The 12,147-nt window shown below is 40.9% G+C and overlaps 1 protein-coding gene across 1 annotated transcript; it reads right to left on the bottom strand.

Annotated features, from left to right (window-relative positions):
* Positions 1-9,594: 9,594 nt before the first annotated feature.
* On the bottom strand, positions 9,595-11,661 carry LOC127102515 (uncharacterized). Its single transcript, XM_051039878.1, has 2 exons — positions 11,546-11,661; positions 9,595-10,387 (listed from the first exon to the last, which is right to left on the bottom strand). Exons 1-2 carry the CDS (start codon positions 11,659-11,661, stop codon positions 9,595-9,597), a joined length of 909 nt encoding a protein of 302 aa, XP_050895835.1.
* Between the last annotated feature and the right edge of the window lie 486 nt (positions 11,662-12,147).

Raw genomic sequence — 12,147 nt, 5'->3', positions numbered from 1 at the left:
CATCTCATGCCAATCTCTGTACGTAACGACCATCTTCTGCACAATCTTCTTTATGTTCTTATTTGCCGCCTCAACAACACCGTTCATCTTAGGGAGGTAAGGGGAAGAATTGTGATGCTGAATGTTGAAGTTCTGGCACAACTCCTTCATCACTTTGTTGTTGAGGTTAGAACCATTATCAGTAATGATTCTTTCGGGAATCCCATAGCGACAAATGATTTCTTTCTTGATGAAACGGGCAACCACATGTCTGGTGACATTCGCGAACGATGCTGCTTTGACCCACTTGGTGAAATAGTCGATGGCAACAAGGATGAAGCGATGCCCATTGGAGGCGGTCGGCTCAATCTTTCCAATCATATCGATGCCCCACATAGCAAAAGGCCACAGCGAAGACATCACATTCAAAGGATTTGGTGGCACATGTACCTTATCAGCATAAATCTGGCATTTATGACACTTCCGAGTATATTTGAAACAATCAGATTCCATGGTCATCCAGTAATATCCCGCTCTCAACAATTTCTTAGCCATTGCATGTCCGTCGGCATGAGTACCGAAGGAGCCTTCATGAACTTCCTGCATTAACATGTCTGCTTCGTGTCTATCCACGCATCTAAGCAGAACCATGTCGAAGTTCCTCTTATACAGCACATCGTCTTTGTTCAAGAAGAAACTGCCTGCCAATCTTCTCAAAGTCTTTCTATCATTGTTGGATTCCCCTGCAGGGTACTCTTGATTCTTCAGAAAGCTCTTGATGTCGTGATACCAGGGCTTGTCGTCAACTACCAGTTCAACAGCAAACACATACGCGGCCCTGTCGAGGCGCATCACATTGATCCTGGGAGCGTGGTTCCACCGAATCACGTTGATCATGGAGGATAGAGTGGCAAGAGCATCTGCCATCTGGTTCTCATCACGAGGTATGTGATACAACTTTACTGTTGTGAAGAAAGTTAATAGTCTTCTCGTGTAATCTCTGTAAGGGACCAGATTGGGCTGGAGAGTGTTCTAATCACCATTCACTTGATTGATTACCAGAGCTGAAACTCCGAAGATATCCAGAGTCTTGATTCTTAGATCAATGGCTTGCTCAATACCCAAGATACAGGCTTCATATTCAGCTTCATTATTGGTGCACTCAAAAGTCAGACGAGCGGTGAAAGGCATGTGGGCACCTTTCAGAGTAGTGATGACAACACCAATTCCACTTCCTCTGGCATTGACAGCCCCATCAAACAACAAAGTCCACTTTCCGTCTGGATCAGGTCCCTCCTCAACAACTGGCTCTTCGCAATCTTTCATCTTGAGGAACATGATGTCTTCATCTGGAAAATCAAACTTCATCGGCTCGTAATCTTCAACCGGATGTTGAGCAAGATAGTCTAACAAAATACTCCCCTTGATGGCTTTCTGGGATGTATACTGGATATCATACTCTGTCAGTACCATTTGCCAACGAGCAACCCTTCCGATGAGAGCTGGCTTCTCAAATATATACTTGATTGGATCCATCTTGGAGATCAGTAAGGTTGTGTGAGTCAGCATGTATTGTCTCAATCGCTTAGCAGCCCATGCAAGTGCACAACATGTCTTTTCAAGCATTGAGTATCTCGACTCGCAATCTGTGAATTTCTTACTCAGGTAGTAGATGGCATGCTCTTTCCTACCTGTCTCGTCGTGTTGACCGAGAACACAACCCATGGAATTGTCTAGTACTGTCAAATACATAATCAGCGGTCTCCCTGGGACCGGAGGCATAAGGATATGAGGATTCTGCAAATACTCTTTTATTTTCTCGAAAGCCTTTTGACAATCATCAGTCCACCTGATAGCCTGATCTTTCCTCAACAACTTGAATATTGGCTCACACGTGGCTGTTAGGTGAGAGATGAACCTTGCAATGTAGTTCAACCTCCCTAAGAAACCACGAACTTGTTTCTCTGTTCTTGGCTCAGGCATTTCCTGTATCGCTTTCACTTTGGCCGGATCCACCTCAATCCCTTTTTCACTAACAATAAAACCCAGCAGTTTTCCAGATCTCACCCCGAAAGTACACTTGTTCGGATTAAGCCTCAGCTTGAATTTCCTCAAACGCTCAAACAGTTTCTGCAAATTCACCAAATGTTCTTCTTCTGTCTGAGATTTGACAATCATATCATCAACATAAACCTCGATTTCATGATGAATCATATCATGGAACAGAGTCACCATCGCTCGTTGGTATGTTGCTCCGGCATTTTTCAGACCAAACGGCATCACCTTGTAGTAGAAGGTGCCCCATGGGGTTATGAATGTTGTCTTCTCCCTGTCTTCTGGTGCCATCTTAATTTGATTATAGCCAGAAAAGCCATCCATGAAGGAGAATACCGAGAACTGAGTTGTGTTATCCACCAAAACGTCGATGTGAGGTAATGGGAAATCATCTTTAGGACTAGCTCTATTCAGATCCTGGTAGTCAACACACATCCGTACCTTTCCATCCTTCTTAGGTACTGGAACGATATTTGCAACCCATGGCGGATAATTTGTGACTGCTAGAAACCCTGCATCCAACTGTTTTTGCACTTCTTCCTTTATCTTGACAGCCATCTCTGGTCTTGTTCTTCTGAGCTTCTGCTTGACCGGAGGACAACCTTCTTTGAGAGGCAAACGGTGTACCACAATATCTGTGTCAAGCCCTGGCATGTCCTGATAAGAGCAAGCAAAGATGTCGACATACTCTTGCAGCAATTCAATCAACCCCTTCTTCACATTATCTTCCAAAGCAGCCCCTATCTTGATTTCTCTCTTGGCGTCCTCGGTGCCGAGATTAATCACTTCAACAGACTCTTGATGCGGTTGAATGACCCTTTCCTCCTGTTTTAATAACCTGGTAAGTTTTTCAGGGAGTTCACAGTCTTCATCACCCTCTTCTTCAGCTTGAAAGATTGGATTTTCAAAGTCGAAGCGAGCCATAGCAGAATCGTTATCAATAGGATCCGGTGATGTGCATCTGCATGAGTGATGGTATGTGCTTATGAGTGTGAAAAATGAAAACTAAATAAAACATTGCCAAATATTTTTGATTTTTGAAAACTGCAAAAATGGAAAAACAGTGAACGAAATATTTGAATGCAAAAAGACGTCCTTTATTGATGATAAAAAATACAGGCATGCGCATAGATGAGCCCTACAATGAGTCATTACGCCCTGGGCGGAACGTAAGACTTGGATATGCATGAATAAACAAAGAAAATTACTCTTCAAGAAGAGTGACTTGGATAATCTCTTCAGAAGACCAGTTGCGGAGAACTTCACCCGGGATTCTCAGACGCAACCAGTTATCGATGTCGCAATCATTATCCCCATCTTCATCGTTGACCGCAGAGACCTGGCCATATTGAATGACGCCAGCGTTGGAGAAAGTAATCGGCCCCTGACGAGTCTGAAGTGTTGGCGTTGTAGAAGTCAGAGTCGGCTGATACCCAATCCGAACATGTCTTTTTTCATTGGTAACACCAACAGACGTCCCCAACCGGGAGCAACACCTGAATCTACCAAGGCCTGTGCCTACTTGAAGGATGAGATAGAGGCACCCGCTTTAACTTCTTCCACTGGAGCTGCGTCCTTGATCCGAACTGCCTCAAAGGCCTTGATCCGGACATGCTAATGAATATGCAAATACAATGACATGTTTATCAATTCCAAAGGTATTCTACCCCCTTGATTCCAGTCTCTCATCAGATAAAATATCCCTTTTAAAAAGTACCAGAAAAACCCCGACTAGAATCAAGAAGAAGATATAAACCCCACAGAAATGGATAAACATGTGTTAAATGATATGAATGCAAATGATGTGATGCAACGCAGTGACATGCAAATCAAGGTTGCTGTATCTGCTTGAATATCTGTTGGGTTGCACTGTCTGAAGAGAAACCCACTGAAGAATGTACTACGAGATCAAAACTCTGCTCCAGAAAACCGGGTTGGTCGTATATCACGAGGCACAGGATCAGAACTTCAGCATGAATTCGGAACTGGGAACCATATAATACAGTCATCAACTTAGAACCCATACTTCAGAACCAACGGTCACCAACAAGAACCAAACAAAAGTCACTATCAGGACACGGTCACCAACAGAACAAGTCACCATCAGTACCTGTAAATGATTCATTCCCGCCCCACTCACGGGTGTAATCTAGGCCAGGGTAAGGTCAAGAGAAACGCAGGATAAACAATCCTTTCAAGAATATCATCATATGCATACCAGGTGTATGCAACGATAATACCCCATCAGAATCTGAACTGCTCATGATACCATGTTCCGCTAAGTGGCGCCATACCACCCGCTTCCCATGAATCACTCTATTCCTAGGTGTCCTAAAGTTCACTCATAGCCTGTATATTGGGCCTTTTACCTCTTGTGACTCCCACCCAACAGTGAAACAGATACTCAACCAGCACAGTATGTATGAGACAGTAAAGCGCACATAGGATGCAATGCAAGCAGATAAGTATGCAAAGCGATAAATAAATAACACACAATAGACAATAGACAAACAACGCTAGGAAAGGCCCACTAGGGACAATAAATCCCCAGCAGAGTCGCCAGCTGTCGCAACCTGAAAAAAAGAATGCGAAAAAAAACAACCGGCGAAAAAAAGAAATGACAGAAGAGTCGCCACCGTGCGTTATTTATCCCAAATGAGGGAAAGGAAACGCTCGAAGTAAACCTGGGAGAAAGGAAAGGAAAAGACAAGGTCTTGCAACCAAATCTTGGGTTCGGGAGCCGATTATGGGAAGGGAAGGTATTATCACCCCTACGCATCCGTAGTACTCTACGGGATCCACTTTTGTTGTTCTTGTCTAAAGGGTGTAGGTTTATCTAATGTACTATTTACTAAAAGGGGGGTCAAAAGAAAATGACTCGCACGGATGTCGCATCCACTGCATACGTATCTCATCTGAATATGAGAATCAGAGTCTTCGTATCTCGGCTACCTAGGGGTTAAAGAGGAGTGTGCTCGCTAAGACATCGCATCTTATGCCTACGTATCTCATCTGGAATGAGAATCAGAGCAAGCCGTAGTTCGGCTAACTACGGGGGGGTAAGGGTTGTGTTTTGGGGTGAACGACGTTACTACGCAATCTACCGGATGCTCGACCTTTGGAGACTTACTCGCCTGTAGTAGAAGGAGTAAACATATTCTTAGGAGAAGAAAAATCAATGAGTTTGGGTGTTTTAGGGATGCTCATGCAAAAAGGCAGTCCTAGACGAAGGAACCGCGCTACCTTAATTGACATGCAAACGGGAGACTATACGAAGCCTAGCAACCCTATGGGGAGACAATCACACCACACAAAACATGTATCTTAAAGTAAACACGCCAACAAGGGGGCTCAAACATACATGGGTAGAGCTTTAGTCAAGAGGGGTCATATCAACCTCGACAGACAAGCCATGGAATAGGTAATCAAATGGGCTCTTAACCACTGACATTGAACGTCAGGGTGAGCAGATCAAAAGGGTAATGAGGATAAGACCTCATAGCTCTTAACCCTGGACAGGGTGAGCTCATGACAAAAAGTGGGGATTCAGAAAGGTGGAACCCTCTCCACTGACTGACCGGACAAAAGATCTTGGGCTTTTGTTCTGAAGCATCGACACGTAGTGTGATCTTAAAGAACGACACACTGAATAACGGGGGATTGACTACTAATCCCTTTTATCCGTCAATTGCCTTGGAGGGAGGTCTTTAGCACTGATGCCTCTTCTGGGAGGTCTTTGGGCATAAAAGTAAACAAACAAAAGAAAACATTGGCCCAAGGTGAAAGAAGTTGGAGAGTTGGAACTCAAACCCTTGTTTTTTAAAATTTCTGCATTTTCCTCGCAAACCTGCTATCGGCCGTAACATCTTCTACGGGCGCCCGTAATAGGCTTCTGTCTTGCCAACACATTCTCAGATCCTGCCTACTATGGGTCGTAGCATCTGCTACGGATGCCCATAGTAGGTTTATGTTTCATGCAAGAATTTGGAGGGTATTCCTGCTACAGGTCGTAACATCTGCTACGGGCGCCCGTAGTAGGGTCCTGTTTCCCTGCTTCTGATTAGTTTTTCACGGGGTATTTGTTCTTCCTGCTACGGGCCATAAAATCTGTTATGGGCGCCCATAGTCGGCCTCTGATACTTCCTCCAAACCTTGTTTTTCTTGACCGTATGGTTTTTTATTCCGGGTACTATTCTCTGTATCGACTCTTCTTCAATTGAATGTATCTCCTTCTATCTTCCCGTGTTAAGAGATTGTATATCACCTGATTAAGAAACAAAACAAATAACAAAAATGAAAAATCATTAGTAAGTAAAAGTGTGGGTTGCCTCCCACGAAGCGCTTCGTTTAACGTCTCATGGCTAGACGGTTCACCATACTATCCTTGTAGATGAACATTTTCCACCATGCCAATTCCTTGTCCTTGGTGATAAGGCTTTACTCTCTGCCCATTGACTTTAAAGTATCCTTATTTGCCTAATTCTTCAATTCTATTACATAATTAGGGAATACTTTGTTCACAACAAATGGCCCTAACTATCTAGACTTCAATTTCTCAGGAGATAGTTTCAACCTGGAATTAAATAAGAGAACCAATTGTCCTTCCCAAAATTCCTTCCGTTGAATCTTTCGATCATGCCATTTTTTTGTTTGTTCTTTATATAATTTGGCGTTCTCGTAAGCTTGATTCCTAAATTCTTCCAACTCATGGAGTTGTAGGATTCTGGAACCTCCCGCTTTGGAAAGATCATAATTCAAAATTTTTGAAGCCCACAATGCTTTGTGCTCCAACTCTAAAGGCAAATGACAAGCTTTTCCGTAAACTAACAGATATGAAGACATACCTATTGGATTTTTGTAGGCGGTTCTGTATGCCCACAATACATCATTCAACTTGGTTACCCAATCTTTCCTGGAAGAGTTTATGGTTTTTTTTAGAATTTGCTTGAGTTGCCTATTAGACACCTCTACTTGTTCACTAGTCTAAGGGTGGTAGGGAGTGGAAATTTTGTGTTTCACATTGTACTTTTGAGCAGGTTTTCCATGAGGCAATTCAGAAAATGTGTTCCTTCATTGCCTACCAATGCCCTTGGTACTCCAAACCTCGCAAGTATGTTAGTCCGTAGAAACTTAACCACCACTTTGGCGTCATTTATGGGCAAGGCCACTGCTTCTACCCATTTAGACGCATAATCCACTACTACCAAAAGTATAATTTTTTCCAAATGACGGTGGAAATGGTCCCATAAAATCTATGCCCCATACATCAAATAACTTTACTTCTAACATGGGCTTCTAAGGCATCAAATTTTCTTCGAAATGTTACCCGTTCTCTGACATCTATCACAGTCCCGAACTACATAGTGGGCGTCCTTGAAAAGTGTAAACCAATACAACCTAAATTGGAGGACTTTTGCTGCTATCCTATCTCCACTAAAATGTACTCCATATTCTGAGTCATGACATGCTTTTAGGACGTCTTGATGTTCTTCCTCTAGGACACATCTTCGAACTAGCTCGTATATCCCCTTCTTGTATAGGAATGGGTCGTCCCACAAATATAATCTGCAATCATGCAAAAAAAAATTCTTTTTGTTATAATAAAAATCCTCAGGGATTACACCACCTACCAAATAGTTCGCATAGTTTGCGAACCATGAAATACCAGTAATAGCCAAGAGGCGTTCATCAGTAAACTCATCCTTAATATGATGTTTCTCTTCAGTCTCTTCAATCGGGGACATCTGAGATAAGTGATCAACAACAGTGTTTTCACACCCTTTTTTTCCCGGATTTCTAGATCAAACTCCTGAAGGAGTAGGATCCATCTTAGTGGCTTTAATTCATGCTTAGCAAACAAATACTTCAAAGCAGCAAGGTTAGTATAAACAATTATTTTAGATCCTAACATGTATGACTTGAACTTGTCAAAAGCATAAACTAAAGCTAGTAAATCCTTTTCGGTAGTTTCATAATTTGTCTGAGCGGAATTTAAGACATGACTCACATGATAAATCAAATGTAACAGCTTATCTCTTCGCTGTCCTAATACTGCCCATATTGCAATGTCAATGGCATCGCACATGATCTCGAATAGTAGAGACCAATTGGGGGCAATCACTACATGTGCTGACACTAACTTACTTTTCAATGTTTGAAAATAATCGACACATTCTTTATCAAACATGAACGACTTGTCTTTCACAAGCAAACTAGTCAATGGTTTGGCTATTTTAGAGAAGTCTCTTATGAACCTGCGGTAAAAACCTGCATGTCCCAAGAAACTTCTAATGCCCTTCTCATTCACAAGAGGTGGGAGATTTTATATTACCTCCACTTTTGCTTTGTCAACTTCTATTCCCCTCTGGGAAAGTTTATGCCCTAAGACTATGCCTTCACGCACCATAAAATGACATTTCTCCCAATTGAGAATCAGGTTGGTCTGTTGGCATCTTTCCAAAACAAGAGACAATTTAGTTAAATAGTTATCAAAAGAAGAACCAAAAACAGAAAAATCATCCATGAACACTTCCATATGCTTTTCAAACATGTCAGCGAAAATGGATGTCATACATCTTTGAAATATAGCGGGTGCATTGCACAACCCAAATGGCATCCTTTTGTAAGCAAAGATACCATATGGGCATGTGAATGCTGTCTTTTCTTGATCTTCAAGAGCTATTGCGATCTGACTATATCCTGAATATCCATCCAAGAAACAATAGTAGTCATGACCAACCAACCTTTCCAACATTTGATCAATGAATGAGAGAGGAAAGTGGTATTTTCTTGTTGCAATATTCAACTGTTTGTAATCTATGCACACTCTCTAGCCAATGACAATAGTAGTCAGCTCATTTTTTTCATTCATGATGATGGTGGTTTCCTCTTCTTAGGTGCCACATGTACGGGATTCACCCATGAGCTATCATATATATATGGTAAATAAGACCCACATCCAACAGCTTCACAATTTCCTTAAGAACCACTTCTTTCATTGCGGGATTAAGTATCCTTTGTGGTTAGACAACTGGTTTGTGATCATCCTCCATCAGTATCTTGTGCATGCAAACTGCCAGACTAATACCTTTCAAATCTTTGATTGCCCATCCAATATCACTCCTATGTTTTTTAAGTACTTGAATACGTTTTACTTCTTGGAAACTTTTGAGACTAGAATTTATGATAGCTGGGCATTTCTCTTCAATGTCAAGAAAAACATACTTGAGATGCTCTGGTAGTTGTTTCAACTCCATACCCTTCTTGATTTCTTGCTTTTCTTCTCCTGATTGTGGTGGTCTTAAATCTTCCCATCGACGTGGTTTGGATCTAATCCACTGAGGTTGTGCTTCCATCATGGCTAGCACTTCAGATTCTATCTCATCTTTCTCTTCATCACTTTTGAAAATTGGCAGGCTCAAGACCCGTTCTAACGGTAACTGTGGTGTCTTCATTGGACTGCCCTGAGCAATCACTTGTTGGACTGCCTTGAGCAATCACTTGATCTATTACCTATATTGTATGACTAGTACCAACATAATATTTGTATTTCACAGTGTTTCAGACATCAATCTTCAATTCTTCATCATAGACGTTTAGAGTCATCGTTCCTTCTTCTATGTCTATCATACATCTTCCCGTCTTTAGAAATGGTCTGCCTAAAATGAGAGGAATCTCTTCATCTTCAGGCATTTCAAGAATCACAAAGTCTACCGGGAAAACAAATTTTTCTATCTTCACTATAACATCTTCCACCACTACATAAGGTCGCTTAATTGAGTGATCGACAAATTGTAGTGTCATCCCTGTGTCTTGAATCTTTCCAATTCCCAATATTTTGTAAATAGATAAAGGCATCAAACTGACACTAACCCTCAAATCAATAAGCTCCTTTTTGAAAGTTCTATTTCCTATAGTACAAGGAATAGTAACTGATCCTTTGTCTTTCTTATTCACTGGTATCTTCATCCCCTGCAAAATAGCACTATAGGTTTCAGTTAACAAAACAGGCTCAGTGTTGGTGGAACGTTTCTTTGAGACAATGTCTTTCATGAATTTGTCGTATAAGGGCATTTGCTCCAAGGCCTCAGCGAACAAAATGTTAATCTCAAGTTTCTTGAATATCTCCAAGAATTTCTCGAAATTTTTCTCATTCTTCTTCTTCTTCTTTGTCCTTTGAGTATATGGGAGTCTGATGGTTGGTTTAGGGCCTTTCTGCTCATCTTCCTCCACAACTGGTAATAGAATAACCTCTTCTTGTGTTTTCTCATGATCTCTTATTTCTAAATCCACTTCTAGTAACTCATCCTCTTCCACCTGTTTATTCTCAGAATTCTCAACGGACTTACCATTTCTGGTTACAACAACATTCACATTATTATGTTCTATTGGATTTATCACAGTTCCACTAGGTAGTGTACCTGGTGCTTGGGAACCGACTAGTTATTGTGTTATTTTCCCTATTTGTACTTCAAGATTTTTTATAGAAGATGTGATCTTTCTCTGATTATTTCCGGTCTCTTCTTGGAATTGAATATTGTGAGCTGCCATCTTTTTAATGGCTATTTCCCAATCTGATTTCTTCGGAGCTTGTTGTTGTTGTGATTGTTGATATTGATTATGGTATTGACTTTGACCTTGTTGTTGAACATTCCCTTTCTGATCTTTCAAGGAGAAGTTAGGATGATTCTTCTACCCTAGATTATAAGTGTTAGAGTAAGGGTTGTTCTACCTTAAAAAAATTATCTCCTCTATGTTCTTTGCACTTGCAACACAATATGCAGTCAAATGAGGTCCTGCATAAATTTCACAATTAACATTCTAGACTGGCTAAATTTGAGCTACCTGTTGTGTACCAATATTCATGGCCTTTAGTTTCTTCTCTACTTCTGTAGCAAATGTGTCTTATATCATTATTTTATTTGTTTCAAGCTTCAGATCAATAACTCTTTCAGATTTGCTTGAACACTTATCATATAACTCCAAATGCTCATTTGCAGCGATTGCCTCAATGATCTTTTTAATACACATGGTTGTTGAAAAGTTTAATGAGCCACCGACTGTTGTATCAATCAATTATTTTGTTTTCAGTCGAAGACCATTGACAAACACCTGCATTTTCTCTGTCTAATCCAAGTTGTGTGTCAGGCAAGCAACAAGTAACCTCTTGAATATTTTGTATGAATCACCAAGTGATTCACCTTTTTTTTTGAAGTTCATGATGTCGTATCTTTTCTTGAGGAAAACTGAAGCTGGAAAATACTCATTCAGAAAAGTGGTTTCCATTTGTTCCCAGGTGGTAATACTCCCAACAGGTAATGAGTAGAACCATTCTTCTACATATTTAGATAGGGTGAAAGGGAACATTCGTAGCTTCTTCGCCTCTTCAGTGTGCCCCTCTATTTTTAGAGTGGCGCTCATTGTCAGAAACCTTTGTAAATGCTTATTTGCATCTTCGTTGATCTTTCCCGAAAAAGGTCTCCTCTACGGTTGATTAATAGTGTTGGGATACAGCTGAAAGTTTGGCATATCCACCGGTTGGTTCACAATTGTTATCCTGCCACCCGGTGCATTTGTCATCCCATAGTCACCTAATAGTCTTTCCGGTGGTGGTGGATTTTCACCCATTGTTTCAACCTCTCTTTATGGCTCTCTTTCCGACTCATTGCAAATAAAATAAATAGTGCTGAGAAAGGGTTTTAAAGATAGAGTAATATGCTAGGGAATGTGTGTGATTTCTCTCTGTAACAACTCTGAGTCACTATTACAACAATAAATATCAATTAGTTAATACCAGTTCTCAAGGGTGTTTTCTCCTAATACCTTGGTGAGAAAACCTTTAACCGTTCAACCCTAATCTCTATGTCCATAGAAATTAACAGATCAAAGTCATTACAGATTCAAATCAGTGACACCCTCTAGCATTGGGGGGTTTAGCTACTCATAGTATTCAAGGAAATCAATATATAAAATAGAAGCATTACAAGTATTCATAATTTGATCTTAAATTGCTTCCGCTCATGAAAGTCTCGTTTCTCCCAAAACCTTGATTTCTCTAATTCTGAATCGTGTGAATTCTTGCTTCCCAAAAAGTGTATCCTTTCTTGTCTGGAA

The sequence above is a fragment of the Lathyrus oleraceus genome, chromosome 7 (genome assembly GCF_024323335.1).
Source record: "Lathyrus oleraceus cultivar Zhongwan6 chromosome 7, CAAS_Psat_ZW6_1.0, whole genome shotgun sequence".
Classification (NCBI taxonomy): domain Eukaryota; kingdom Viridiplantae; phylum Streptophyta; class Magnoliopsida; order Fabales; family Fabaceae; genus Lathyrus; species Lathyrus oleraceus.
Note: the sequence above shows the minus strand (reverse complement) of the source record. Positions and strands in the feature narration are given on the sequence as shown.

Excerpts from the sequence above, each read along its gene's own strand:
- LOC127102515 (XM_051039878.1), bottom strand. The coding sequence starts at position 11,661 with ATGGGTGAAAATCCACCACCACCGGAAAGACTATTAGGTGACTATGGG. Across the intron at positions 10,388-11,545 it reads GATATGCCAAACTTTCAGCT|AAATGGTAAGTCCGTTGAGA; the intron begins GTATCCCAACAC and ends TGTTGTAACCAG.